The 26979-nt window shown below is 42.8% G+C and overlaps 1 protein-coding gene across 2 annotated transcripts in view; it reads right to left on the bottom strand.

Moving 5' to 3' along the window:
* Positions 1 to 26979, bottom strand: part of SYN3 (synapsin III) — a 415136-nt gene that overhangs the window by 352602 nt on the left and 35555 nt on the right. The window contains exons 3-4 of one of the 2 annotated variants that reach the window (XM_021687385.2): positions 12626 to 12717; positions 9935 to 9937 (exon numbers count right to left, since the gene is read on the bottom strand). In XM_021687385.2, the coding sequence (XP_021543060.1) occupies positions 9935 to 9937; positions 12626 to 12717 (95 nt within the window). The remainder of the gene's footprint in view (positions 1 to 9934; positions 9938 to 12625; positions 12718 to 26979) is intronic. The other variant, XM_021687386.2, reaches the window with a different exon arrangement.

The raw sequence follows: 26979 nt of genomic DNA, 5'->3' as shown, positions 1-26979 counted from the left end.
CGCCCCATGGGCAATTTCTTCCACAGTGGACTGCATTAGCTTGGAAGAGGGTCCCCCGAGGGAACATGAAATGGGACCCAGCACCGGAGCCATTCCCAGGAGTGGTTATAGCATGTGGGAAGGTGCAGAGGGCTGCAGGGGCTGGCTGGTAGTCTAGCAGGTCTCTCCCATCCCCAATTTCTATGATTCTGGGAATCAGGAGCCACACTGTTTTTCTCTGTCAGAGTGCCGCTCCTTCTCCTGGGGGAGTTGGCAGATCTACCACTGGCCCGTTGGCTGGAGACGCATGGCCAGCAGAGCCTGGCATTTCTTTACAGACTGTCTCTTTCTTGTGCGGCTTTCTTCCCGTTCCCACGCCCCACCTCTGCGAGTCCCCAGGGATCCTGCTTTCTCCTGCAGTGGTGAGGGCAAAGGCCCTGGGTGAAGAGATAGATCGGGGCCGTCCCCCTCCAAGGCTGCTCTGCTGGGACGCTCAATGATTCATTGTCCCTGGCCTCCCAGACCCCATCCCCTCCCAGGGAGAGGAGGCGGTAGGCGGTGTGCCGGTCAGCAAGTCTGCGCCTGGTGCAAGCTACGGCTTTACTTTGCAAAGTTGTGGGGTTCTTATTCATTCGAAGAGTCGGCTGGTCCTGAATGCTTTCAGCAAAGATTTAGGCACTGTGCCAGGCACTGGGGGTACAATTCAGAAAAACAGTCCTTAACCTGATCCTCAAGGAAGGTCCAGTCCAGTGGGAGACATGAGAAGTAAACAGTAATGATCAGATGAAGGCTGGTTCATTCCTTCACTCACTGAACAAATAGTTATTGAGAATGTTATATGTGACAGGCACTATTCTAGGGTCTGAGAATACAGTGGTAACAAAACAAAGTCCCTGCCTACACAGTCTTCCATTCTAGAAAATAGTACAATAAAATCAATTACATCTTATTTATATTACATTAGCTACCTATTATCTCGCTAGCTAGCTATCTACCTACCACTCATCTATCTATAATTTCAAAGAGTAATAAATGCCTAAAGAAAAAAGTGGTCAGTTGGGCCTCGAGAGCAGAGATAGTATGTTCTGGCAAGTCTCTCTGAGGAGGCAGGATTCCATCAGAAATTTGAAAGGAAGTGAGAGGGTGAGGCATGGCGTTTCAGGATGAAGGAAGCAATTGCAAAGACTGTGCACCAGACACCGCTTTACCTACTTTATTCAAATCACTCTAGAAGTAAGGACCACTTCTTCCCTCTTCATAGATGGGGAAACCAAGAGCTAGAGAAAGATGGAGACAGTTATCCAGGACCTTGAGGCTTGTGGAGTGTGGGGTTTGGACCCACCCCAGGCAGCTGTCCCTCACCTGTGTGCGTGTCTGCAACCAAGAGAAAGAGAGGGAAGCTCCTCTCCCAAACCCACAGGGCTCACTCTGCTCACTTTATTTAGATTTCTATTTAAGTCACCTTTCTGCTCATACTTCCTAAAATACCAGTCCCCATGTCTTCTTTTGCTTCAACCCCCATTTCTCATGACCTGCCATTAGAATGCATATTTGTTTGTTTGTTTTCCACTTTCTGCAATTTGGATCTCAGCTCCACAAGGGCTATTGTCTATTTTGTTCACTGCTGTATCCTCTGTGCCTGGCACATTTTTAATGAGTAAATGAAAGGAAAGCAGGCAAAGCTCAGTGGGTGTGTAACCATTTAGGAGAGTTAAAGGGAGCACTTTTCCAAATAGACACAGGCACTGGGGTGAGAGCAGAAACTGCATTCTACGTAATACTTGCTGGAGTGTGCCTGGTACTCTGAATTTGCTCAATAAATATGTGTTGAATGAATGAATATCTGGAATTTTAAATTCTAGGTTCATGAAGCTCAGAAGACTCTAGGCAATTATGTGTGAAATAAAGAGTCAAGGAACATTATTTTTATAATGTGCTCTGATGGGATGTTTGAGAGTTCCTAGGACAGAGACAGGGAAGTTGAGAGCTGACTGTGGCTCAGGAGCTAATGTACTAGGAGGTTTGAACAAATCACCCTCTTTCCTCCCTCCCTGGCTACCATTTGCCCATCTGTAAAATGGGGACACACAGAAAAGGGAAGAGGGATTCTTCTAACTCTGGACCTCTAAGATTTTATAAAATATCCTCTTCTCTGGGATGGGTCCACACATCTCTGTCTTGCCCCAAACATCTTCCCTGGAAACAGTGCGACTGGGGTGGGTACCAAGGGGAATATCTGAGTCACTGATGCCTTTCCTCAACGTCTTGTGTTACTTAGGCTTTTTGGCTACCTCTCTTCAACCCTCTCTGAGGTCTGACCTTCTAATGAGCGGATGCACATTATCAGCCACTGTGGTTTGAACGGGTGCCTGTAATTTAGTGTTGCCTAATGCTGGAAACTGAGAGCAGGGCTTGTGTAATTAGCCTGGAGCCTCATTAATGTCTCCCTCCTTGGGTATTTTTCATTCCTGATTTCTCCTGTCCTGTATTTTGAATCCCATCTGTCTGTATAGGCCCGGCTGCCCTTTTTTATCACTCCATTGTGGAGCCAGTCTTGAATTTGGGCCCAGAACGGCCATGGCCATCACAAAGCATGAATCTTAACATGCCCTGGGATGGCCCCTGCTCTGCTTTCTAAATAGAATTTTGCAACTTTACTGAGAACCTGGATGTCTGGGTTGCTCTTAAGCACCTCGGGCTGCCTGGCAGCACACCCTTAGTTTGGGAGTTTGACAAAAACCAGAGTAAGGGACTCTACCATTTTAATTGCTATAATTACTGATGATTTAACCAACTTGTGTGCAGTACTTTGCTATTTATAAAACACTACTAAAATCTGACCTTGAACAGAGACTTGCTCTGCTTTGTTCACTGGCGATTTCCTAAGAGAGTTATTCTCTTTTTGTGCCTCCTGCCCCCATTCTGTGGGGCATCCGTGGAAGGCATCAACCCGGCTTTCTTACTGGTCTCTGCTTAGCTTTGGCCAAAATGAGGCCCCAGCAGGAGCCTGGAGGGCGGGGGAGGGAAGGGTGGTGGTGTTTCTTTCTCGTGCCTACCCTGCTTCAGTCCCATGACTCTGGAGGTAGCTGAGTTCCCTCCACCACTGCTGGTTCAAGTGGGGGACTCTCCCACTCAAATCTAGGTGAACCCTACTAGATTAAAACTACTAATTCTATTTCCTCTCCTGCCCCTTCATCCCTGGGGATGATAATTACTTCCTGCTGTTGTTAGGTTCTGGAAGCATCATGTTCCCTTAGTCCCACATGTGCTCCTCTATAAGTGGTTCCTTCATTATAATCTTTATTTAACCCATTTGGGGGTGAACTCTGCTTTCTGCCTAGCCCCTGTCTGATACAATGCCCAATATCTGGAATAGAGCCTACAACCTAGCAGGCCCTTAATAAATATTTATGGAACAAAGGAGCAAACTTTTCACCAAAACTATGTAAAATAATATGATTACCTTTTACAGATAAATAAATGAAGGCTCAGAGAGGTAGATTCTCAGATCTGAGCAACACAATTCTAAGGGAGAGCAACACACACATCCTATACCCTGGATGAGCTTGCATCACACTCAATGTCCTGGAGAAATCTCTGGAGAAAGCCTGCTGCTTTCTGTATAGACTCAGAGTCCACACATGCCATGCCAGCCTGGGGTAGGCTCAACAGAACCAGATGCCATGGAGTGGACAGGCGTAAAGTGAGGAAAAGAACAAAATCTCAGGATTTAAAGACACTTGGAAATACACCTGGCATAGAACCAGAAACCACGGTTCAAATCCAAGTGCTGCCACTTCCTTTTTTCCCCAGCCTTAATGACCAATAAAAATTGCATATATTAAGGTATACAACATGTTTTGATATATGTATACATTATGAAATGATTATGACAACCAAGTTAATTAATATGTCCATCACCGAACATAGTTAACCATTTTCCTTCCTTCCCAGCTAAGAGCACTAGAAATCTACTCAAGTATACATTATTATCAACTACAGTCATTATGCTGTACATTGTCCCCAGAACTTACTCATCTTATAACTGTAAGTGTGTACCCTTTGACCGTTCCCATTCCCCCAAATCTGCCAGCCCCTAATAACCACGATTCTATTCTTTGTTGCTATGGGTTGGGCTTTTTCAGATTCCACATACAAGTGAGATCATGCGTATTTTCCTTGTGTGTCTGGCTTAACTCACTTAGCATAATGTCTTCCAGGTTTATCCATGTTGTTGCAAATGGCAGGTTTCCTGCTTTTTTTAAGGCTGAATAATATTCCATTGTATATGTACCACATTTTCTTTACCCATTCATCCATTAACAAATATGTAGGCTGTTTCCACATCTTGGCTACTGTGAATAATGCTGCAATAAACATGGGAGTATAGATACCGCTTCAAAATAGTGATTTTATTTTCTTTGAATATACACCCAGAAGTGCGATTGCTGAATCATATGATAGCTCTATTTTTAATTTTTTATGAAAGATTTAACCTCCATACTGTTTTCCATAGTGCTTGCACCAATTTGCATTCCCACCAATAGTGCATGAGGATTCCCTTTTTCTCACATCCTCACCAACACTTGCTATCCTTTGCCTTTTTAAAATAGCCATCCTAACAGGTGTACGATGATATCTCACTGTAGTTTTGATTTTTTTATTAAGTTCAATTAGCCAACATATAGTACATCAGTAGCTTTTGATGTAATGTTCAATGATTCATTAGTTGTGCAGTAGTTGCACTGAAGTTTTGATTTGCATTTCCCTGATTAGTGATGTTGAGCATCTTTTCATGTGCTGGTTGACCATCTGTATGTTTTCTTTGGACAAATGTCTACTCAGGTCCTTTGCCATTAAAAAATTTTGGATATTTGGTCTTTTGCTCTTGAGTTGTATGGGTTCCTTATATATTTTGGATATTAACCCTTTATCAGATAGGTGGTTGGCAAATATTTTCAGATAAACATTGTCTTTTCATTTTGTTGTTTCCTTTGCTGTGCAGATTTTTTTCAGTTTTACTCCTATTATTTTTTTCTAGTTTCATACAACTGTGGTCTAAAAAGATACTTGGTATTATTTCAATCTTCTTAAATTTGCTAAAACTTATTTTGTAACTTACCATATAATATATCCTGGAGAATGTTCCTGGTGCACTTGAGAAGAATGTGTATTTTGTTGCAATTGGATGCAACGTTCTGTGTACGTGTATGTCTGTTAGGTCCATCTGATCCAAATTGTAATTCAAGTCCAATGTTATCTTACTGATGTTCTGTCTCAATGATGTACCTGTTGTTGAAAGTGGGGTACTGAAGTTCTCTACTATTATTGTATTGCTGTTTATTTCTTCCTTCAGACTTGTTAATATTTGCTTTATATATTTAGGTGCTCTGATGTTGGGTGCACAGATATAATTACAATTGCTGTATCCTCTTGATGAACTCACCCCTTTATCACTACATAATGTCCTTTGTTGTTTCTGGTTACAGTTTTTGACTTAAAGTCTATTTTGTCTGATATAAGTATAGTGACCCTGCTCTCTGTTGGTTTCTACTTGCATGGAATATCCTTTTTCATCCCTTCACTTTCAGCCTGTGTGTGTCTTTAAAATAAGCATTTTTAAAGTCTCCTGCAGGCAGCATATTGCTGGATCTTATTTTGTTGTTGTTGTTGTTGTTGTTTTTTAATTCATTCAGCCACTCTCTGTCTTTTGATTAGAGAATTTAATCCATTTACTTTAATTTTTAAATTTTTTATATTTTAAAGATTTTATTTATTTGACAGAGAGAGAACAGGACAGCACAGGCGGGGGGAGCGGCAGAGGGAGAGGGAGAAGCAGGGAGCCCGACGCGGGGCTCGATCCCAGGACCCCGGGATCATGACCTGAGCCGAAGGCAGACGCTCAACGACTGAGCCACCCAGGCGCCCCTCCATTTACTTTTAAAGTAGTTATTAATAGGCAAGGACTTACTATTGTCATTTTGCTAGTTGTTTTCTGGCTGGTTTGTAGTTCTTTTATTCCTTCTTCTCTTGCTGTGTTCCTTTGTGATCTGATAATTTTCTGAAGTCGTATGCTTTGAATCCTTTATTTTTCTGTTTTGTGTATCTACTATAGGTTTTTGCTTTATGGTTACCATGAGGCTTACATAAAACATCTTATAACAGTCTATTTTAAGCCAATAACTACTAACTTCGATCACATACAGATTCTCTTTTACTTCGCCCTTCCTACATTTTATGTTTTTGATGTCACAATTCACATTTTTTATATTGTATATTCATTAGCAAATCATTATAGCTAGAGTTATTTTATAATTAGTTATTTAAAAGACATAATACTTTTTTTAAAAAAGACAAAATACTTTTGTCTTTTAACCTTTATACTAGAGTTAAAAGTGATTTACACGCCACCATTACATTATTAGAGTATTCGGCATTGGACCAAACGCTTAAACTTTATTGATGAACTCTATACTTTCATATGTTTTCATGTTACTAATTAGTGTCCTTTCATTTCAGTAAATTCCCACTGACTAAAAGTCAGGTGCTTGGATCCCCACAATATTTTCCTACCAAATGGCTGTGGTACTTTTGCATATCACTCGTAAGGAGGAACTTACTACTTCTTTAAGCAGCTCTGACTATGAAGTGGTCTCCCCCTTGTTGAAAAGGTGGTCCAGTGCAGTGGTTCCCCACATGGGCTCTGAGGTCAGACTGCCTAGGTTTAAATACTAGCTTTGCCACTTAACGGCTGGAGGCCTTGATTTCATTACCCAACTCATTGGTGCTTTAGCCTTCTTATCTAGAAAATGTGGATTATAATAGTACATACCTTATAGAGCTGCTGAAAGGATGAAATCAGTCAATACATGTTAAGTGCTTGGAAGAGTGCCTAGCACGTAGGAAATGCTATAAAGTGTTTGTTAAATAAATAAAAATTCATGAATTTTGTATGTGTAATTCAAGCTGGCTTAGTCAAAAGGGGATTTTTTTTTGGCTAAGGTTTGGAGATGAATCTGGATCCAGGGCCTTGAATAACATCATCAGGTCATTCACTCTCCCTGGGCTGTATTTTCCTTTGCCTTGGCTTCAACCTCAGCAAAGCCTTCCCTCAAGCGAAAAAAAAGAGATGGCCACCAGCAGCTCTAGGTATCCATCCCACCAGCTCAGGAGCCCCAGCAGAATGCACACGTGTCACCCACCCAAGGGTTCCAGTAAAAGTCTCACAATGGATTCTCATTGGCTTGGCTTAGATCCCATTGCAGTATTCTGATTCAGTCTGACACCAGCTGACATCAGCTCTAGACACCACACAGACTGTAAGTTGGGGAGGGATCACCCAAATCGAAAATCTAAGTGCTGCTCCTCAAAGAAGAAAGAATGGATGCTGGAGAAAAACAGCTGTGGTCTGCTCTACCACCCATCCTGGTAAACTTTTCTGAAGGTACTTCCTATGAACACTACTTTAGAAGATGTAGGCCTTGCTCATATTGCACACTTGAAAGTGATTAAAGGCATTTTCAATGCAACACCTAAGTCTCTTTGAAAGCATATACTGCAAGTCAAGAGCACTGCTCATTATTCCTACTTTGGGAAACCACAGTTAGAGCCTGAAACAGCACTACGTGGTAGAGGGAGATTCTTACTGACTCCCTGCCTGCAGGACACACCATGAGTTGGGCTGATTGGTGTGCATATTTTCCCAGGTTTGTGACTTGTGGCTTGCCAAAACGAGCTGTCTAGCTGAGACGTTAAGCACCATCCTCGGCATGGACAGGATAAACTTCAATAGCCCCATGGACCTCTGAACCCAGGGCTTTGGCCGTATTGGCACTGCCCTCAGCTCTGGCTACTCAAGGTATGGTGTTCTATGAGCCGCAGCAGCATCTGGGAGCTTGTCCAAACCCTTGCTGCTCAAACAGAGGCTGCAGGTCTGGCAGCATTGGCTTCATCTGGGAGCCTGTAGGTATTCAGAATCTGAGGTCCTACCTGAAGACTTCATGAATGAGAATCAGCACTTTATCAAGATCTTTAGGGGGTGGATATGCACTTAAAATCTGAAAAGCACTACTGTATTAGTTTTCTAGGGCTGCCTAAAGAGAGTGCCACAAACTGGACGGCTTAAAACGACAGAAAAGCATTCTCTCACAGTTCTGGAGGCTAAAAATCTGAAATCAAAGCGTCGGCAGGATTGGTTTCTTCTGAGAGCTGAGAGAATCTGTTCCATGCCTGTCTCCTCACTTAGGGTGATTGACAGCAGTCATTGGCATTCCTTGGCCTGTAGACCCATCACCGTAATCGGCTTTCATCATCACATGGCACTTTCCCCTGTGTCTCTGTGTCTGGCAGCACACCCAGCCCCAGCTGATGCAGCTCCGGTGCAGGGCCGATGCGGAGCTCTCTGGGGAGGTGCTCCATCAGGCTGTGCACTGGAATCACCTAGGGAGTGTTAAAACTACAGATGTCCAAATCGTACCTTCAGAGATTGTAGTGAAATTGGTCTGGTATATTGCCTGGCCATCAGGATTTTAAAACATTTCCCAGGTGATTCTAATCTGCAGCCAAATTTGAGAACTAATCGTATTACAAAATAAGACAATTCAGTTCCTTTTCCAGGTAGGGAAACAGGGTATAAGCACAAATAAATTTGATATTTTCTGAAGTATAGTTTGAGGCATTTTTGTTTGGTGCTCATGAATTTAAAATTATTGTCTCTTTCTTATCTTTATGATAATGAATTACTTCCTTTGCCCTAGTAACACTTTTCACCTGGAGTCTATTTTTTCCCCTGATATTAGTACAGCTACATCAGCTAGCTTTCTTTTGACCAGTTAATATATATATATATGTGTATATATATATATAATTTTTTTTCCATCCTTTAACTTTCAAACTTTCTATATTCTTATGTTTTAGATGAAAATCTTGAAAGGAATATAGCTGGATTTTAAAAAATCTACTTTGAAAATTTTTATGTAGATGCTCTATAAACTAGAGCATTCAGTCCTTTTACACTTAATGCAATTAATGATATATATTGATGATAATAAATATTTAACAATTCATGGGATACTTTGCAGCGGTTGTAGTTCTCACAAGTGACCATGAGAGGGCGACTCCAGTGGACTCATAGGCATTTATAGCCTTGAAGGGACAGAGGAAACCAGGCATCTTCTCTCCGGGGTTCCACCACTGCTTCCAAGGGTGTGCCTTCCCTATAATGTTTGGGCATCCTCTGACCATGGGAAGAACAAGGATATGAGCTGGGGGACAGAAGTGTGGTGAACTGGGGGACAAAAGAGCAGTCCAATGGTCTGCCCATCCATGGGGTAAGTGTAGCTGAAGACATTCATTGGGCCGAGGGCAGAAGCTATTCACCAACTTGTATAAAAAATTTTCAGTATTTTAATAACCAGCACTGCTGTACAAGCCATTTAGAATAATATCAGTCTGCTTATATATTTGGATTTAAATCTACCATCTTATTTTATTTGCAATACACATTCTATGTTGGTTTTTCTCTCCTTTCATGTCCTCTTTTACTATTTCTTCTATTCCCTCTCTTGTAGCTTTTTTTTTTTTAAAGATTTTATTTATTTATTTCAGAGAGAGAGTGAGAGAGAGAAAGAGCACAAGCGGGGGGAGCGGGAGAGGGAGAAGCAGACTCCCCGCCGAGCAGGGAGCCCGATGCGGGACTCGATCCCGGGACTCCAGGACCATGACCTGAGCCGAAGGCAGTCGCTTAACCAACTGAGCCACCCAGGCGCCCCTCTCTTGTAGCTTTTTAAAAAAATATTTTATTTGTTTATTTGAGAGAGTGCAGGGGGTGGGGTGGGGGAGGAGCAGAGGGAGAGGGACAAGCAGACTCCACACTGAGTGCAGAGCCCAGTGCGGGGCCCAATCCCACGACCCTGAGATCATGACCTGAGCTGAAATCAAGAGTCAGACACTTAACCGACTGAGCCACTCAGGCGCCCCTCTCTCTCTTACAGCTTTTAAGTTTTACTACATTCTTTTCTTTTCTTTTTTTTCCTAAGTAATTACCCTGGCAATTACCTCATGCATCTATGACTTTTCAAAGCCTGTTATTAATCAATACATTTACTTACCTCCCTGAAAATACCAGGGCCTCAGAACACCTTAATTCTATTTCCTCCTAGCCCGTACTATCTTCCTGTCATGTATTTTAATTCTTCGTGTATTTTTTAAATCTGTAAGATGTTATTATCATTATTTAAAGACAATATTTATTAACATTTACCACCTTCTTTGTTGTACACATCTTCTTGCAGCTCTATGTTATTCTGGGATCATTTTCTTTTTGCCTAAAGCATGTTCTTTACAATCTTCCTTAGTGAGGGTATTCTCTTTGTAAATGTTTTTATTTTGCCTTTATTCATAAAAAATGTTTCCCTGAAGATGGAAGAGCTTGGCAATTATTTTATTTTGGCAACCCGAAGATGTCGTTCTACCGCTGCTGCCTGGGAGCTGTCAGTCTGTTACTCCAAGAAAGTAATCTGCCTTTTCCTCTCTGGATGTTTTTAAGATGGTTTTTTTCATCTTTCTGTACTTACAACACTATTGTGTGTTGGTGTATAATTCTTTTTATTGATCCTGCTTGAAATGTCTTGAGCTTCTGGTTTTGGTGGTTTGGTATCCTTCTGAAAGCTTCTCAACCATCGTTTCTTAAAATACTGCCTCTGCTCCATTCTTTTTTTGAGATTCTGTTTAAATGAGAGACTTTCTCACAAGATCTAATAAACTCTTTTGCATTTCCTATCTTTCTCTCTCTGTGCTTCATTAGGATCATTTCTTTAGCTCTATATTTCACTTATTAGCACCTTTTCAATGGTGTGTAATATGCGGCTAAACACAACACATCCAATAATTTTGGTTATTGTAGTTTTCATTTCTAGAAGTTGTATTTGATTTTTTAAAAAAAATCGGTTGTGTCACTTTTTATTGTACTGTTTTCTCTTTCTGGAAGAAATCTTCAAACCTGATTTTTTTCAATTTAATAAGTATTTTTTTTAAGAATTGCTGTTTGATAAGTTCAATATCTGATGTTTTTCAGGGTCTCTTTCTGTTGTCTATTGTTTCTGTTTCTTCTCATTCATGGTGTCTATGCCTGGTTATCTTTGACTCTGCGCTAGCTATTGTAAAAAAGAATTATTTGAATAATTATTTGAAGCCTAGGATGAAAGTACCTTCCTCTACATACGATTTGCTTTTACTTCTGGCATGTTTGGGATCACCATAAACCAAGTTTAAGGTTCCCTGGAAGACCAATCAAACTGCAATGCAAGCTACAATTACTTGTGAGGGCTCATGTACTTATAATTCACATTCACCTTGAAAATGTGGTCCTTTTGGGTCTCAGCTTATTGTGAGGAGGCCCTATCATTACATTCCCCACCTTGAGTGGCCTTGGACATTGATTTCTATCTCTTTTGTTCCTGCTAGGCTATCAAAACCAATTTTCAAATTTGCCAGATTTAGCAAATACCCTGGAAAAAGGTAACTTTTGTACTCACTCATCTTTCTGAGTTTCCTTTTCCCCATCATTCTCTTCTTGGTAATTCCTTAATATCTCGCCAACTCTTTGATGATTATTTAAAACTCTTTGATGATTATTTAAAACTTAATTTTTTAAGTTGTTTTCAATGGAAAAGTTGGTCCAAATAATCTAGCCCATCATTATTAGAAATGGAAAGCCACATAATGTCTTTCTTGGCACATGGTAGGCTCTCAGTAAATGATGGCTGAATTAGTTGAATTATCATAATTACCCAAACATGGTCTCTTCTTTTGCATTTACAAAGACTGTTTCTTACCCCTATGATGCATAGAATGTTCATATTCCACCACTGACAAGGCTTAGAACCAATGCCACCTCTTCCTCAAAGTTCTTCCTGTTTTCTCTACTTCCCCAAATCTGAACCCTCATGAGACCTGGTCTGTATTATTCTGGTTGCTTAATATATTAATATTAGAAATATAGGTAGAAATGTATTAATAGGTAGAAATATATTAATACAATTCTTTATCTCTTCTGTGGGTTTGTACTTTCTTGACTTTTCTGGGCTTCTGAAGAATTCCCTCACTCCCCCTCAAGCTCAGCATACATTACAAACAGATTCTTTGGAAAATGGTATATCCAGTACTTTTAGGTTTGATGTCCTGGGAGGGGATTCTTTGAACATTTAGACGCCATAGGCTGGAAGCAGGCCATAGCTCATTCTAATAAACCCTTACATTTGTACAGCACTTTAGAATGAACAGGGCACTCTCACATACATGTCTCTTACTTGTGTGTTACAATCATCATGCTGCAGATGGGAATCAGAGGGTAAGAGAGACTAAATAATATACCCAAATAGAGTCATGAAGCCAGACATGGAATCCAGTCTTTTCTCTGCAAGACCAGGGCTCATTCCAGCACACCACCATTGCTTCCCTAGATTATTTGTGTTGTTAATCATTCCTGTAGCAACAACACCTAAAACTCTTTGGAAGTAACACTCGCTATGTGAGAGTACCCATGGTGCGGAAGTCAGGTCAGAGGCAGCAGACAGAGGGGTTAGCTCTGTGAGGTACCCACACATGCCTCTCAAATGAAGGCTTTCTGTATCTCAGTCCTCCTTACCTCACAACCTTGGTCCCATTTCTCATGACTTGCATGTCCACCATACAGCCCCCAGTAACATAGGCAGCTAGGTTCAACTCTGAGAATTCAGCCTGAAGGAGAAAGCAAAACACAAAAGGAATCATCAAAAACTAATGATGCTAAAAACTACTAACATTTATTGGGTACTTGTATGTGTCAAGTACACACTTATGCCTCACCTGAAACTTAGGAAGTTGGTAATATTATTTACTCCCCTTTCTGAAACATGAAAAATCTGAGGTGCAGAGGCATGGTGCCATGTCCCAAGGTCACATAATTAATAAAAGGCAAAGTTAGATTGAAACCCTCCTGTCTCTGATTCAAGGACCCATGCTTTTAATCACTACTAATTTCTACTTCCTTGAAAGTAGAAGAAGCAACTCCAGCTTCAGGGCTATACGAGGCCAAAGGCTGTTCAAAACAACATCTTCCCTAGGTTTCTCCAGCTTCAGGTTATGCAGTGGTATAGCATCACAGCTAGTGATCACTTATCCCTATTAATGGAGTCCTTTCATCATCTGCCCACTACTACCCCTTTTGGTCACGGCCCCACCCCTTCATCCACCTACAGGGTTACAGTAGAAGCACCATGTCCATGCACTGAAATACTGCTCTCTCAGTCACAGCTGATGGGGCTGGCACCTGACCCAGGGTGGAGGAATAAGGTGCTCTTGTTATTAGAATTTGAAACTGCTGAGTGATTCATGTAATTTCTTTCTAGGGGCTGTATTTAATACACAAAACCTAAGTATAATTGAAGATCATGTTTTTTGCCATCTGGATTGGGAAAGTACAGAAAATAAGGGGGCGGAGGGAGAAATGTCACAGTCAGTAAGTGAGGGGCAGAGGCAAGAGGTGAGGAGTACTCTTGATGTTTATGTGCCAGCTACGATCCTGCCATTGGGCTTAATACAATACCTCTGTAAATTTATAAATACATCTTTTTGCTTTCTTATTTGTTTAAGCAAGATCTGCTGAATTTCTGTTGCTTGTGACCAAAGCCCTATGGAATACATCCCTCCTACCAGATTATACACCCCCTGGGGACAGTGATTCCATGTTACTACAACCATCTAAGCTTCCTAAGGTAGCCGTAACAAAGTACCATCACTAGGTGGCTTAAACAGCAGAAATTTCTTTTCCCACAGTTCTGGAGGCTAGAAGTCCAAAAATAAGGTGTTGGTAGGGTTGGTTCCTTTTGAGGGCCGTGAGGGAAAATCTGTTTCAGGTTTCTCTCCTTGGCTTGTAGATGGCTACCTTCTCCCTTCTCCATCACAACGTCTTCCTTCTATACATGTCTCTGTATCCAAAGACCCCCTTTTTATAAGAATACCAGTCACACTGCATTAGGGTCCACCCTAACGACCTCACTTTAACTCTAGAAAGATCCTATCTCCAAATAAGGTCACATTCTTAAGTACTGGGGCTTAGGACTTCAACATGTGAATTTGGGGGGGAGACAGTTCAACCCGTAACCCCATCCTAGAAAATGCATAGTACCAAACTGTGCCTTACACAGTAGATGCCAAAAGCTATTTCTCAGGATTAAATGAATAAAAATAGCTTCTCATACATATGAAAAACTCACTATGTGCCAGATACTGTCCTAAGCATTTTACATGTGTGAATTAATTTCATCCTCACACTTATCCAGATGAAAAAACCAAGGCAAAGAGAGATTAAATAACTTGTAAAATGTACACAGTAAGTAGCAGAGCCAGCATTTAAACCCAGGCAGTCTGACTCCAGCCTATGCTTTTAACTGCTACACACCACTACCCCCACTGCTTAGCTGAATAAGGCACTGCGTGGATTACAACTGGGAATTTTAGGGACCTAAAAATAGCCCAGTTGAAGAGAAAACCAAGTTTATATTGAAGGGAAATATCACTTCACAGTGATTTAAATGTATCCCCTTGGAAACATTTAACAGAATTATGACCAAAGACCTAGTCATCTCCCCAGATGACATTAAAGGAAACCCAGGGCGCTTATGTCTCTTGCTTTAATTAATAGCCTCATTATGTTGTGTCAAGGTGAAGAGCAAAGAGCTCTGTTAATGAGTCCAGGTTAGTAAATAGTGGTAATGACCTGTTTATTAAGTCTAATGACCTAAAAATTCAGTCCCATCATGTTTAAGATACTTCACTGGCAAGATTACAAAGAAGAATTAGCAATAAAAGTTGTTGCATGAGTGCGTGGAGAAAAAGAAGTTAGAAGAAAGTTGCAACACAGAACACTTGGGTACCAAAAATTTGAAGAAAGGGAGTAAATCAGAATCTTGAATGATAGAATCTCCAACTCCAAGGTGGCAAAGCCCCAGAGGCTGTCTTGCTGCCCGAATGGAAAGAGATATCTGGATAAAAGACACTCAGGCTTGGATATACAAGTTAGAAGTTCATCGTATTCAGCTTAAGGTTTCTAGAATTATTTCCCAGTTATGGTTTATGAATAAGTATAGGAGGTAAATGCCTGGGTTGTTAGGGGAGCAAGTCTCTGTTGGATCAAGCATAGAGAATTGGGGTAGCGAAGAGAGGGCGTTCCTCTGTATTTTACTTTTTAAAAACTTCAACAAACAAAACTTGGAAATGAACATAGACGTATCCAAGCACTTCTCCTTCAAGATAGTATGATGGCCCTCTTGGTAGAATCTCAAAGAGCACCTATTTTTGAAGAGCCTCAGAGTTCACACAGAAACTGTAGCGGGTTGAACTGTCTCCCCCAAAAGATATGTCCACACCCTAACCCCTGATACCCACAAATGTGACCTTTTTTAGAAACAGGGTCTTTGCACATTTACATCTGTAATCCATCTAGAATTAATGTTTTGTATAAGATCTGAGCAAAAACACTATTCTTTTACCGAATTGCTTCGGTGCCTTTGTCAAACATGAAGTGACTTCATATGTGATCTATTCATCTAACCTTGAGTCTGGTCCAAGTTGTCTCAATTACTGCAGCTTTTCAGTGAGTCAACTTGATATCAAGTAGTGTAATATTCTAAGAGGGAAGCAGCCCAAATAGGGCCCAGTGATGACAGGTCCAAAGACAAAGTAGGATGACCATCCCTCTTGTCTCAACCTGCTGATCAGACAAAAAGTCTTCCTACTCACCCGCTCCAAAATATGGTCACTGGGCAACCAGATGACCTCAAAGGCTCTATCCTGAATAAACCAGTTGAATGTTTCCCTAATGATATGATTGGCCGAAGGGAATGTGTTCTATTCTCTGATTCACACCGCAACCCACCATTGTGGCTAGACCTCTCAAAGAGCTCCTCAGAGGATCCCCACCTCTCTAAAGGTTAAAAAGAAAAAAAAAAAAAAATCAAGAGCTCAGCCCCTTCAGCTTTGTTAGTGTGGTTGCCCAGCTGAGAGGTTAATAAAGTCAAGCACTGCTATGACTTTGAGTCTTGCCTGTACTGAGGAATGGTGCCTCCACTATTACCATGCTCACCTGCTCCTACAAGTTGCCCTTTGCTTTATAAAGGAACTTCCGGGTTTCAGCACAGGTCTAAACATTCTCTATTATTTGAGCTTCTTTATGCCTTATTGAAAGCTTGAACCTACTATCTCAACCTCATTACATTTTCCCCTATCTGGTATGAGGAGCATTTTATTTTATTTATTTTTTTTTTTAAAGATTTTTTATTTATTTATTTGAGAGAGAGAGAGAATGAGAGAGAGCACATGAGAGGGGGGAGGGTCAGAGGGAGAAGCAGACCCCCTGCCGAGCAGGGAGCCCGATGCGGGACTCGATCCCGGGACTCCAGGATCATGACCTGAGCCGAAGGCAGTCGCTTAACCAACTGAGCCACCCAGGCGCCCCGAGGAGCATTTTAAAGAATTCCTTTCCCTTATTTTTAACAGAAAGAAATAACACTATAATGTATGGCTTTGGAAAATGAAGAAGGCTGTGTATAATTTTGATTGTCAAGATTTTGTTTTGAAAGGGAAAACAGTCATGTTATACATTTGTGGGAGATTGTCTCTAGACACCATTAAAGACAGGCAGATTTTTGCAGTATTAGGCACATACAGGGACTTTGTTAAAACCTGGTGTGGGAGGTTTTTGACACTGATCTCAATTACACCTGAAAGTGCTAGATTATCTGAGTTTTCTTGTGACTTTTAAAAACATGTACATGGAGGAATCAAAGAATAGTAGGAAAGGAACTGGACTTGACGTCTGGGGATCAGGGATCTAAATCTTGGATTTGACAATGACACAATGACAATGACTGCAGGCAAACCCCTCACTCTCCACTGTAATTCTCTTCATCTTTAAAATGAAAGAATCATAATCAACTGAGTCAATTATATCTACAGTGCCTTTCATTTTTATAGATCTTTCTTTCTCAACTAGTGTCCCCCAATTATGACTGAAGGAAAAAATCTTTTATCACATCACATCTTATGACAAAGGAATGCCAAGCAATAATATTTTTATTAGAAAGCTGTTCACTGCCTTATACCCAGCTTCAGGCACACAGTAGGTATCCAAAAATGCTTGTTGAATAAAGTGTTATTTTTATTTCTGATGAGCAGATACCTACACATGCTATGTAGCTTGCCTTCTGAAACTCTGTCCATTGCCAGATCCATTAGACCACAACACTGCAGAGGGGGTCTCCAAGCAGAAAGGAGGCAAGGCCCAATCTAAGTTTCTAGTAACAAAAGCACGGTAAGAACACAGGGCTATTGGATCAATGGAATGGTGAGATGTCTTTTGTAGCTGGGGCATGGAGTTTATGGAGGAACATAATAGAAAACAGAGCTAGAAAGGTAGGTCGGAGACCAGTCCAGAAGGAGCTTGAACTCCCTGTGGAGGAACACAAATATCATTATATAGTGCATCCATCTTCCCTTACTAGTATGTCTGTTACTTCATAACAAATTACCACAAAGTAAACAACTTCAAACAACACACGTTTATTATCTCACTGCTCTGTAGGTCAGAAGCCCATACTAGTTTGGCTGGTTTCTCTGTTCCGGACTTCATAAAGCCCAAATCAAGGTGCTAATCATCTGGGATTTTATTGGAAGACTCTGGGAAGAATGCACGTCCAAGTTCATTCAGGTGGTTTGCACAATTCAGCTCTTTGTGGTTGTAGGACTGAAGTCCACTTCCTCGTTAGTGTCAGCTGGGAGCCTCTCCCAGCCGGTTCAGGCCATCTGCATTGTGTGCCTCATAGCACTCTCCATCCTCAAACTAGTAATGGCACACTGAGTCCTTCTTATTCTTAGAAATTTTTTTAACTTCCCCATCTGCCACATTTCTGTATCCAGCTAGAGGAAATTCTGTTTTTAAGGGTTTGTGTGGACTCACTTGGATAATCACTCTCCCTAGCTTAAGGTCCATAACTATAATCACATCTGCAAAGTCTCTTTTGAATATCATTTTCACTGGTTCCAGGGAGTGGGGCATTAACATTGGCGGGGGGGCACTGGGAAAACTAGAGGCTGCAGAAGAGGGGAGTGGTCACATATTTAACAACAAACATTGACAGAGAATTTTCTAGCCTCCAAGCTCTGTTACAGGTACTAGATATGGTTGGAATCCTATCCACTAACAAAATCTCTTCTAAAGCTCACTAGATCAGAAAGCAATATAAGCACCTCTTTATAACTAAACTCACGTCCAGTTCTGAAACACACATGCACACGTGTGCACACGTGCACACACAACACACACAGGAATAAGATGGAATGCATTCAGTTTCTTTGGCTGCATTCTCACTGGAACTAGCACCTGGCAAGCACGTGATGCCAAGTAGATAATATTCCTGAAAGCATGGGGTATTCGTGGCTGGTTACTAATAATTGCATTTGTTATGATAATGATGCTGATGACAGAATGGAAACAGTGATTGCAATCATCACTACGATAAGTTGAAGGATGCTATTAGGCTAACAGATCAATGGGACAGAAACTGAAAGTGGGACTTGGAATTGGATGACTGATGGGAATGTGCACACAAAACCAAGAATGTGTGGGAATGTGAACGTGGCAGCTATCAGCCTTGACCACGAAGCCTGACTAAAGGAGGATTTCGACACAAAAAGATGTTGTCCAGAGTTCCTGAGGGGCAAGAAGTTGGCAGACAGACTGTTCTGGAATCCAAGGGTGGCTGATAAGATACTAGAAATTCCTGTCAGTTTGTGAAGACCTATCTGGTCCAGACTGTACCCTTAAATGCTTAGAGTGTGCCCCTTTCCACAGCCTTAGGCATTCCATAGATTTTTCAGGAGAAGAAGGAGCGAGAAAGAGACAGACAGACAGACAGACACAGAGTTGATAGGAGAAGGTGGGCAGCCTCTGGTACCTTTTCTAATGTGAGGTAGTCAACTTCTGACCCTCGACCCCATTCTCCAACCTTTCCCATTACACCCCATGCAGAGGAACTGTTAATCTGCAGGTTGGGACATCATCATGCTACAGCTGACAGCGGCCAAGGTCACTGCTAGATTGAAAAGCCAGGCAACCACATGTGATTCTGGCTTCTCTGCAGCTGAGTGCCTGCTGATCTGGGTGGTCATGTCAATTCCTCCCTCCTGCCTGAAGCTCCTCAAAGGTACTCACCTCAGCATCTATCTTTTCCCTCTGCTGCTTTCCCTTCCATGAGTTGGCAGCAGTAAACTCTGATTCCCAGAAGTCCCAGAGGTCCTGCCTCTCTTTTCATAATTGTGTTTGTCATACCTTGGGCCTATTTAGTAATAGGAGCCATATGCTTAATAAGTAACATCCACAAATGATCTGGAGCCTAACGGCAGGATTCATGCCAGCTTTAGCAGAGAGCCCTGCACTGGGGTTGGGGGGCCTAGGCTGGCTAACACTTAATGGTATTTTGACGCTTATTTGCTATTCCTCCCTGTGTATTTGGCTACCTTAGGAACCTAGAACAGGGGTGGTGGTGGTGATTTTCAAGGTAGGATTAGGGCATTCCTGCATCCTGTAGCAAGTTATCAAAATTCCACTCTAATCCCTAACAGCTTGTTATGTTTACTCTTGGGAACAAAACAGTGTCATTAACAAATTCCTTTAAAAAACCCAGCATTCTGTGTGTACTGTGATCTTCTTCAGGTCTTAAGTTCTTTCACAGAATCTCACAAGGTCTAAGAGACTCATTAGAAGGACACACAACAACAACAATAATAATAAAGTAGCACTAAATACAGAAAACCCAAGCTCTACCTGGTCTCTAATGTTCCACAGTTTAGACACTGACAACTGATGACCTCCTTGACATTGCCTCCCATCATACCCTGTTCCCCACTTCCGGACTCACTCTGCCTTTGCCACACTGGTCTCCTTTCCATTGCCAAGCACGCTGAACAAGCTCCAGGCTCCAGTCCCCCAACACCCAGAGCTTCCTGGAGATGGCAGCTAGGCCACCTTCCTCACTCCACTCACACCACTGCTCAATGGCGCCCCCGAGACACCTCCCTGCAAAGTACCTGCTGTACTCCATGCCCCCTTTCCTCGACAGAACTCACCCTCTTACACTCACCCCCTACTGACGTAATTGTACACTTATCCCCATCTGACATGATTTACATCCATCCCAATTTAATATTCAATTGTCCATCTCTCTCACCAGGGAAGTTCCAGGGCTCAGGGTGGTCTGTTTCCTTCATGGCTCTATCCTAGCACCCAAACCAGTAACTGGCATACAGCACAATGCCCAAATAAATATCACTGAAAAAATGAATGTCTGTTTTGTAGATGTCAAAGGATGTCAAAGGTAAGGCCCAGGGAGGCAAAGTGACTTTTCCTAAAGCTACAACCCGATAGTTACATCAGCTGGGACCCAAACCCGGGCCAAGTGGCTTTAGTGGAGGTGACTCGTGTTGTACTGCACAGAGCGGGTCAGCTAAAGGGCTGCTTGGCTGGCTTTGGGCTTTGCTTGTGCATGTGGCCGCCTTCATTTTCATACCTTCCCATGTCAGCAAAGCCCACGGGCCCCTGCCCCTCCTTCACCACTCTGCCTCTTCCAACTGCCCCGCTTCTGCAAACATTTGGCAGGTGGCCCAAGGTCTGCTGTCGGCAAGAACTGCTTCCTGTAGTTTTCCCGGCACAGGCTGTGTGTTTAGTTCTGAGGGCCCAGTGGGTTCAGTGACTTCCTTGACTGGCATCTGAAGTCTTTTCCACCAGTTCACCTTGTAGACAAAAGAGGCTTTGAGAGTCTGCAGACTCTCTTGGTGGCCCTTTCCAGATGAGGAAATCTCACTCAGGAGCCGCGCTTGGCATCTCAGTGAAGGGCCCCGGCCACCAGGTCAGAGTGTGCTGATGCCGAGCACCCAGCTACGGTGGGTAGATGCAAAGGCATCTTCTGCTCATTAAAACATCATAATCCTCCTGTGTGTGTGTGTATGGGTGTGTGTGGAGAAGGCAGGGAGGGAGCAATGAATACATAAAAACATGTCCAAATAAATATAAAAATACAGAAAAAATTAAAATGATAAAACCTACATTCTTAAATGTTCAAGTAATGGAAAATCCAAAATTAGGTGGGGTTAGCCACATTTTAGAAAAAAAACAAAAAATCAACAACAGTGGTTTGCAGTTTACAAAGTGTTTGGTATAGAGTGGTTTTCAGAATCAGACCGCAAGTCTGAGTGTGAGCTCTATGCCTTAACTTGCTGTACAACTTGAAGCATGCTAGCCTTTCTACGCCTCGGTCCCTCATCTGTAAAATGAGCCTTCCTGCGGTGGTTGTGAGCATTAAATGAATTGATAAAAGCCCTTACCAAGGTGCGTAAGTGAAAATAAGTGCATAATGAATGTGAGCTGTCAAGGTTATGTTATTTAATTGGATCATTACAACAACCTCTTGATGTGAGGGTAGATATAAGCATCTCCACTGAAAACAGAGAAAACTGAAGAGCAGAGAGAACAAATGACTCAGCCAAGATCACTAGGTTATGGCGCAAGAGCTACAACTCTGACTCCATTCATCCATTCATGCACTTAACAGCTACCGTGCCAAGGATAGAGTCTGATGACGTAGCAGCAAAAGGAACAACATTCCCTGTTCTCGTGGAACTTGTATCTAGTGGGGGAGATAGGCCATTAACAATAAACAATATGTCAGGGAAAGAAACATAGATTCTGGTAAGAGGACAGAGCGCTGGGAGGTGAGTGTTATGTCAAATAAGGGGGGTCAGGGGAAGGTGGCACTTGATCAGTGAGATAAGCAAAGTGAGGGAGCAAATCATACAGTAAGAGGGGGAAGGGCTTTGTAGGCAGAGAGAACAGCAAGGAGGAAGGCCCTGAGGCTGGAGCATATGTGCAGGGCTCAAGGAACAGCAAGGAAGGCAGTGTGGCTGGAACAGAGCTAGTGAGGGAATGAGTGGAAGGAGAAGAGGTCGGAGGGGACAGTGTATTGATCCCGGTCAGGATTTTATCCTGGATGACAGGGTTAAAGTGTTAGCATCATAACCATCCTCATGAGCAACACATCATCTTCACATTGTCAATGAAGATAATGATGAAGATTCAACATCACCACCACCACCACCACCGTCACCACCACATTTGGCAACGCAAGAACCCAAGAAGTCCAGTTTGAAAAAAAATCACCAATAAATGTCGCACCACTCTGATTTTTAAGGATTCTTTTTTTTTTTAATGGCCCAGTTTTATTCTCTGGAGCTTAGATGTACATTCTGTACCCATTAAGGTGGGGTTCTGGTGGATGGCAGCCAGAGCACCTGGGCATGCTCTAGTTCTGCTCTGCCATTCACCCCTTCCTGCTCAGGTGCCCAAGAAAGCTGTACCCACAAGAAACAAGAGCAACTGAGAATCAGAGAAAAACATCCATTGTACCCATCGTCCTTTGCCTTTGCCAGCTCAGCTTCAAGGTTGAGGAGAGCTTTTGATAATGTCTTCAGGGAAGGAAGGAAGGAAGGAAAGGAGGAAGAAGGGGAGGAAGGAGGGCTAGAGAAAGGATGGGAAAGGGGGGATTGTAGAGGGGGAAAAAGAGGAGGAGGGGGAGGGGAAGCCTTTAGGGGACAGAATGGTGGGACTATCTCAGCCTCCAGAGCTTTTAAGGTTGAGAGACCTAGAAGAGAACATTGCCACCTGCCACAAACTCTTGCTACCTACAACAGATCAGGCAAATGTTCAGAAATGTTAAGACCACAGCTTAAGTATGCCAAAGAGAACGATGGTTAATGTCGCCTTGACATCTACTTCTCCTTATTGCCGAGCTGGCTCCACACGTTCAAACACTATTCTGCTCAATGTTCAGCAAAGTGTATTTATTAAGCAAACCAGGTGTGAAAGTCTCCCCACATTTCCCCAGAGGGGTGATGGAAGATTTGGGGGCTTGGAGACTGGGATGTGGAAGCAAAGGCCACTGCTGGGCAGCTACGCCCAGTCATATCATAGGTGCAGGCGAAACTGGGGGGCTGGAGCTCTGGGAGGAGCTGTCTGGGGTGAGAAGAGCTGAGATGTAGTTGTGCACACGTAGGCTGAAGGAGACACTGAAGGAGCTTGAATAGGCTGACGACGTTGAATTTCTGTGAAGTTTCTTTCTCCAAATTGACACTTGTAATGTGATGGTAGGAACATCTTCTCCATCAAAGCTCTGAGAAATGCAAATGCTCTATCATACCTTAACGTACTTTTTTATTTTTTCATTTTGAAGGTCCAAACCCCTTTTCAGGGTTGTAGAGATGAAAAGACCTTTCTTTCAGCCCTTCTTTCCTGCCCGCTGTGACCCACAGCATGGAACTCGCCTTCTCTTCCCAGACCTGCCTCCCAGCTGTCCCTTTGTGTCTCACCTACTCTCCGTTTAATCCCATCTGCACCCCGAGATGAGGACCTGCCACTTCCTCCCACTGGGGCCTCTGCAAACATGGTGAGGTTTGAGCCCCAGACACTGAGGCCCTGCTGTTCTTTGGCAGCTCTAGCTTGGAACCAGATACTTTGGAAAGACGAGCATTTTAGGACTCAGGGCGCTAAATTCTGTGAAGGAAAATGAAGCAGGTGAAGAGATACAGAGTGACTGAGAAGTGTGCAGGGGAAGAGTGTCATTTCAGAGAGAGTGGCCAAGCATCTCTGAGGAGGGGACACTGGCACAAAGAACCTCAGGGAGGATACCTTGGGGAAGAGGGTTCTAGGCAAAAACAAACAGCGAGAGCAAAGGCCCTGAGGCAGAGTGTGCTCACTTGTTTTTTAAAGTTTGTTTTCATTGTGGTAAAATGCACCCAACATAAAATTCACCATTTTAACTGTTTTTTAAGTGTATAGTTCAGTGGCATTAAGTATATTCACACTGTCATGCGACTGTTACCACCATCCATCCCCAGAATTTTTTCATCATTCCTAACAAAAACTGTGTACTCATTGAAACCCTAACTCCCCATTCCCCCCAGGCCCTGGTAACTACTATTCTACTTTCTGTCTCTCTGAATCTGAATCCTCTAGGGACCTCAAAGAAGTGGAATCATACAATAGTTGTCCTTTTATGTCTGGCTTATTTCACTTAGCATGTTTTCAAGGTTTGTCCATGTTGTAGCATTTGTCAGAATTTCCTTCCTTTTTAAGGCTGAATAATATCCCATTGTAAGGATAGACCCCATTTTATTTACACATTCATCTGTCAGTGAACACTTAGGTTACTTCCACCTGTTGGCTATTGTGAATAATGCTGCTATGACCATGGGTTTAAAAACGTCTGTTTGAATCCCTGCTTTCAGTTCTTTGGGGTATATACCCAGAAGTGGAATTGCTTGGTCATATGGTAATTCTATGTTTAACCTTTTGAGGAATTGCCATACCGTTCGTTCTCCACAGTGGCTGCGCCATTTTACATTCCTTCCAGCAATGCACAAGGGTTCCAATTTCTCCACATCCTCACCAACACTTGCTTTCTGTCACTTGATTTTAAAGAACAGTGAGAAGCCCAGCATGCCTGGATCAGAGCAAGCAAGAAAGACAAGGCAGGAAAGGGCAGGAAAAATGCCACAGAAGTCTAGCCATGAAGGGCCTATAGCTGTGGGAAGGACTCTGGCTAATACCTGGAGTGAGACTGGGAGCTTCTGGAGAGATGTGAACCATGAAGGGTCATAATAATCCCATTGATAATAAGGAAGGTAAACCTAATGCTCCCAGCTCCAGATGCCTGGGGCCTCTAAGGACAGCACAATCCTCTTTTCTCACAAGCTGCCAAAGGGTTAAGTAAATGCAAACAGGGATAAAGGCAGTGAAAGGAGATACTTCCTTCCCCTGGCTGACACACCTGATGCAGGAAGCAGACTCCTGCTCCCTGGGAATGAGAGCCCTGGCAGACTGGTGCTTCAAGGAGAAAATGAACGTCGCCTGGACACAAGATGGCTTAGCACTTCCCATGTTCGTTTCTGAGAGCTACTGAACAGCCTGAGGCCCCATCTGTTTTCAATCTTGTTAAAAGGGCCTCGTGTGCTGGCGCCTATTTAAAATAATGCACACATGGAGTTTCTAAAATGAAGAAGAAAAAGGGCCCATGCTTTCCCGGCCGGCACAGCTTATGTGTTTATTTTGGAGCCGGCTTTAGGAGTTCTGAGACAAGACATAGCTAATTTCTCTTCCCGAGGTTGATTTGCAAGTCCCCATAGGCTTCTGCTCCAAGCATTTAAGGCAGCTCCAAGCGTTTAAGGTGGCTTGGTATGAACCAGCCACTCTTCTAAAGCCCACTGTGAAATATCTCCAAATTAAGGCTGGGCTCAGGAAAGGGGGAGACCAAGGGCCACTTTCCTCCTTGCAAAGGAGCTGTTCGATTCCTTTTCCTCAATAGGGATTCTTGTTTCTAAAGGCCAAGTTCGTCTTCTCAGATGCTCATTTTCTTCCCATGGGGCCAGAGTAGTTCTAAGACAGCATGATCCAGGTAGGGCTCAGAGCCAACCTGAACCCAATCCCCAAATGGGGACTGCAAGGGGCAGGGGCAGGGAAAAAGAGTCACCTGTGATCAATGCACTCCCATGTCAAGAAGCCAAGGCAAGGGGGGTCTTCTTCTGTCCACTTCTGGGGAGCAGGGTGACCCTCTGAGCTGCTGACTCACAATGGCACTTGCACGTCCAGTGCCACAAAGAATTAAAATGGGTCCTTCCTGACCTTGCAGGCTCAGAGAAAACACCTCATCAGCTTAGAATCACATACACATCCTCATCAATGATGGCCCCATGTGTCTGGGGACTTCACAAATAACTTCCCCTAAACCCAGAGCAAGGGTGATGAAAAAGGGTATAAGAGAGACAGGATGAGGGTATCAGTGGTAGCCCAGCAGTGATGGCTCATGTCTTCTGCACCTTCACACCTGCTTTCACTCTAAGGACCCGGCTGACATTACTTTCACTTGGTGCAGTGATGTCCAATGGCGATGATGGCAGTGGGGATCCCAGTAGGAACAACAGTAGGAGAGGCAACGGAGACAAAAGTAGGAGAAGCAGTGGTTGTAGTCGCCGGAGAAGCAGAAAACAAACGTAGAAATACTACTGACTAGCTGTAAAAGGACGAGATGAGGTAGCTACTGAACACGGGTATTTCCAGTGGCAATGTATTTATAATTTCATATCATAAATCATATTCATATTCGGATTAAAATGCATAATAGTTTTTAAGCACTTATTATGTGCCAGGCACTGTTCTAAGGATAGTAGCCACCTGAGGTAGGTCCTCTTATTATTCTGCCCACTTTATAGCTGGGAGCACCATGGTACAATGAGATTACATTTATTTCCCAAGGGAAGCCACAGATTAAATAAACACAAGCAGTCTGGCTCCAGGGTCCCTGCTCTTAGCTTCTCTACCAGGCTTCTTGCAACCTGGGGCAAGGGGGGCAGCAGTCCTGGAGGTGGTGGTAGGATTACAGCAGGAGAATTACCTCTGAAGTGGCCTTAGTCACTTCTGGAGGTTCAAAGGATTCAGGATTTTCCAACCATGAATCAAACAGAGCAGGAATTTTTATTTTTTAATTTACTTAAATGTGGGGTTTTTATATAAGATTTAAGTGGAAATAAAAGAGTTCTGTTTTAAAAGACTATTAAAAAGCTGCAGTGTGGTGAGGCTTTGGATTTTAGACAGGTGTATTAACCATGTCTTATTTTCTGTATTCTGATGTTTTGATATCTTGAGGCCTTGCTGACCCTGGAAATACTGCCTCTCACAGAGTTTTAGCCAATTCCTAGAGATGGTAAATAACTTGCCCTAGAGAGTGCCTTTCAAATGCAAGCTAAACCAATCCAGTGCCCATGTGCCAACCACCTGCTCTGTGGGGCTCTCACACTCCAGGCCACCATCCCTCTGCCCTAAGACCCCAGGGCCAGGTACCAGACAACAAGGAATAGCCC

The sequence above is a fragment of the Neomonachus schauinslandi genome, chromosome 5 (assembly GCF_002201575.2).
Source record: "Neomonachus schauinslandi chromosome 5, ASM220157v2, whole genome shotgun sequence".
Classification (NCBI taxonomy): Eukaryota; Metazoa; Chordata; class Mammalia; order Carnivora; family Phocidae; genus Neomonachus; species Neomonachus schauinslandi.
Note: the sequence above shows the minus strand (reverse complement) of the source record. Positions and strands in the feature narration are given on the sequence as shown.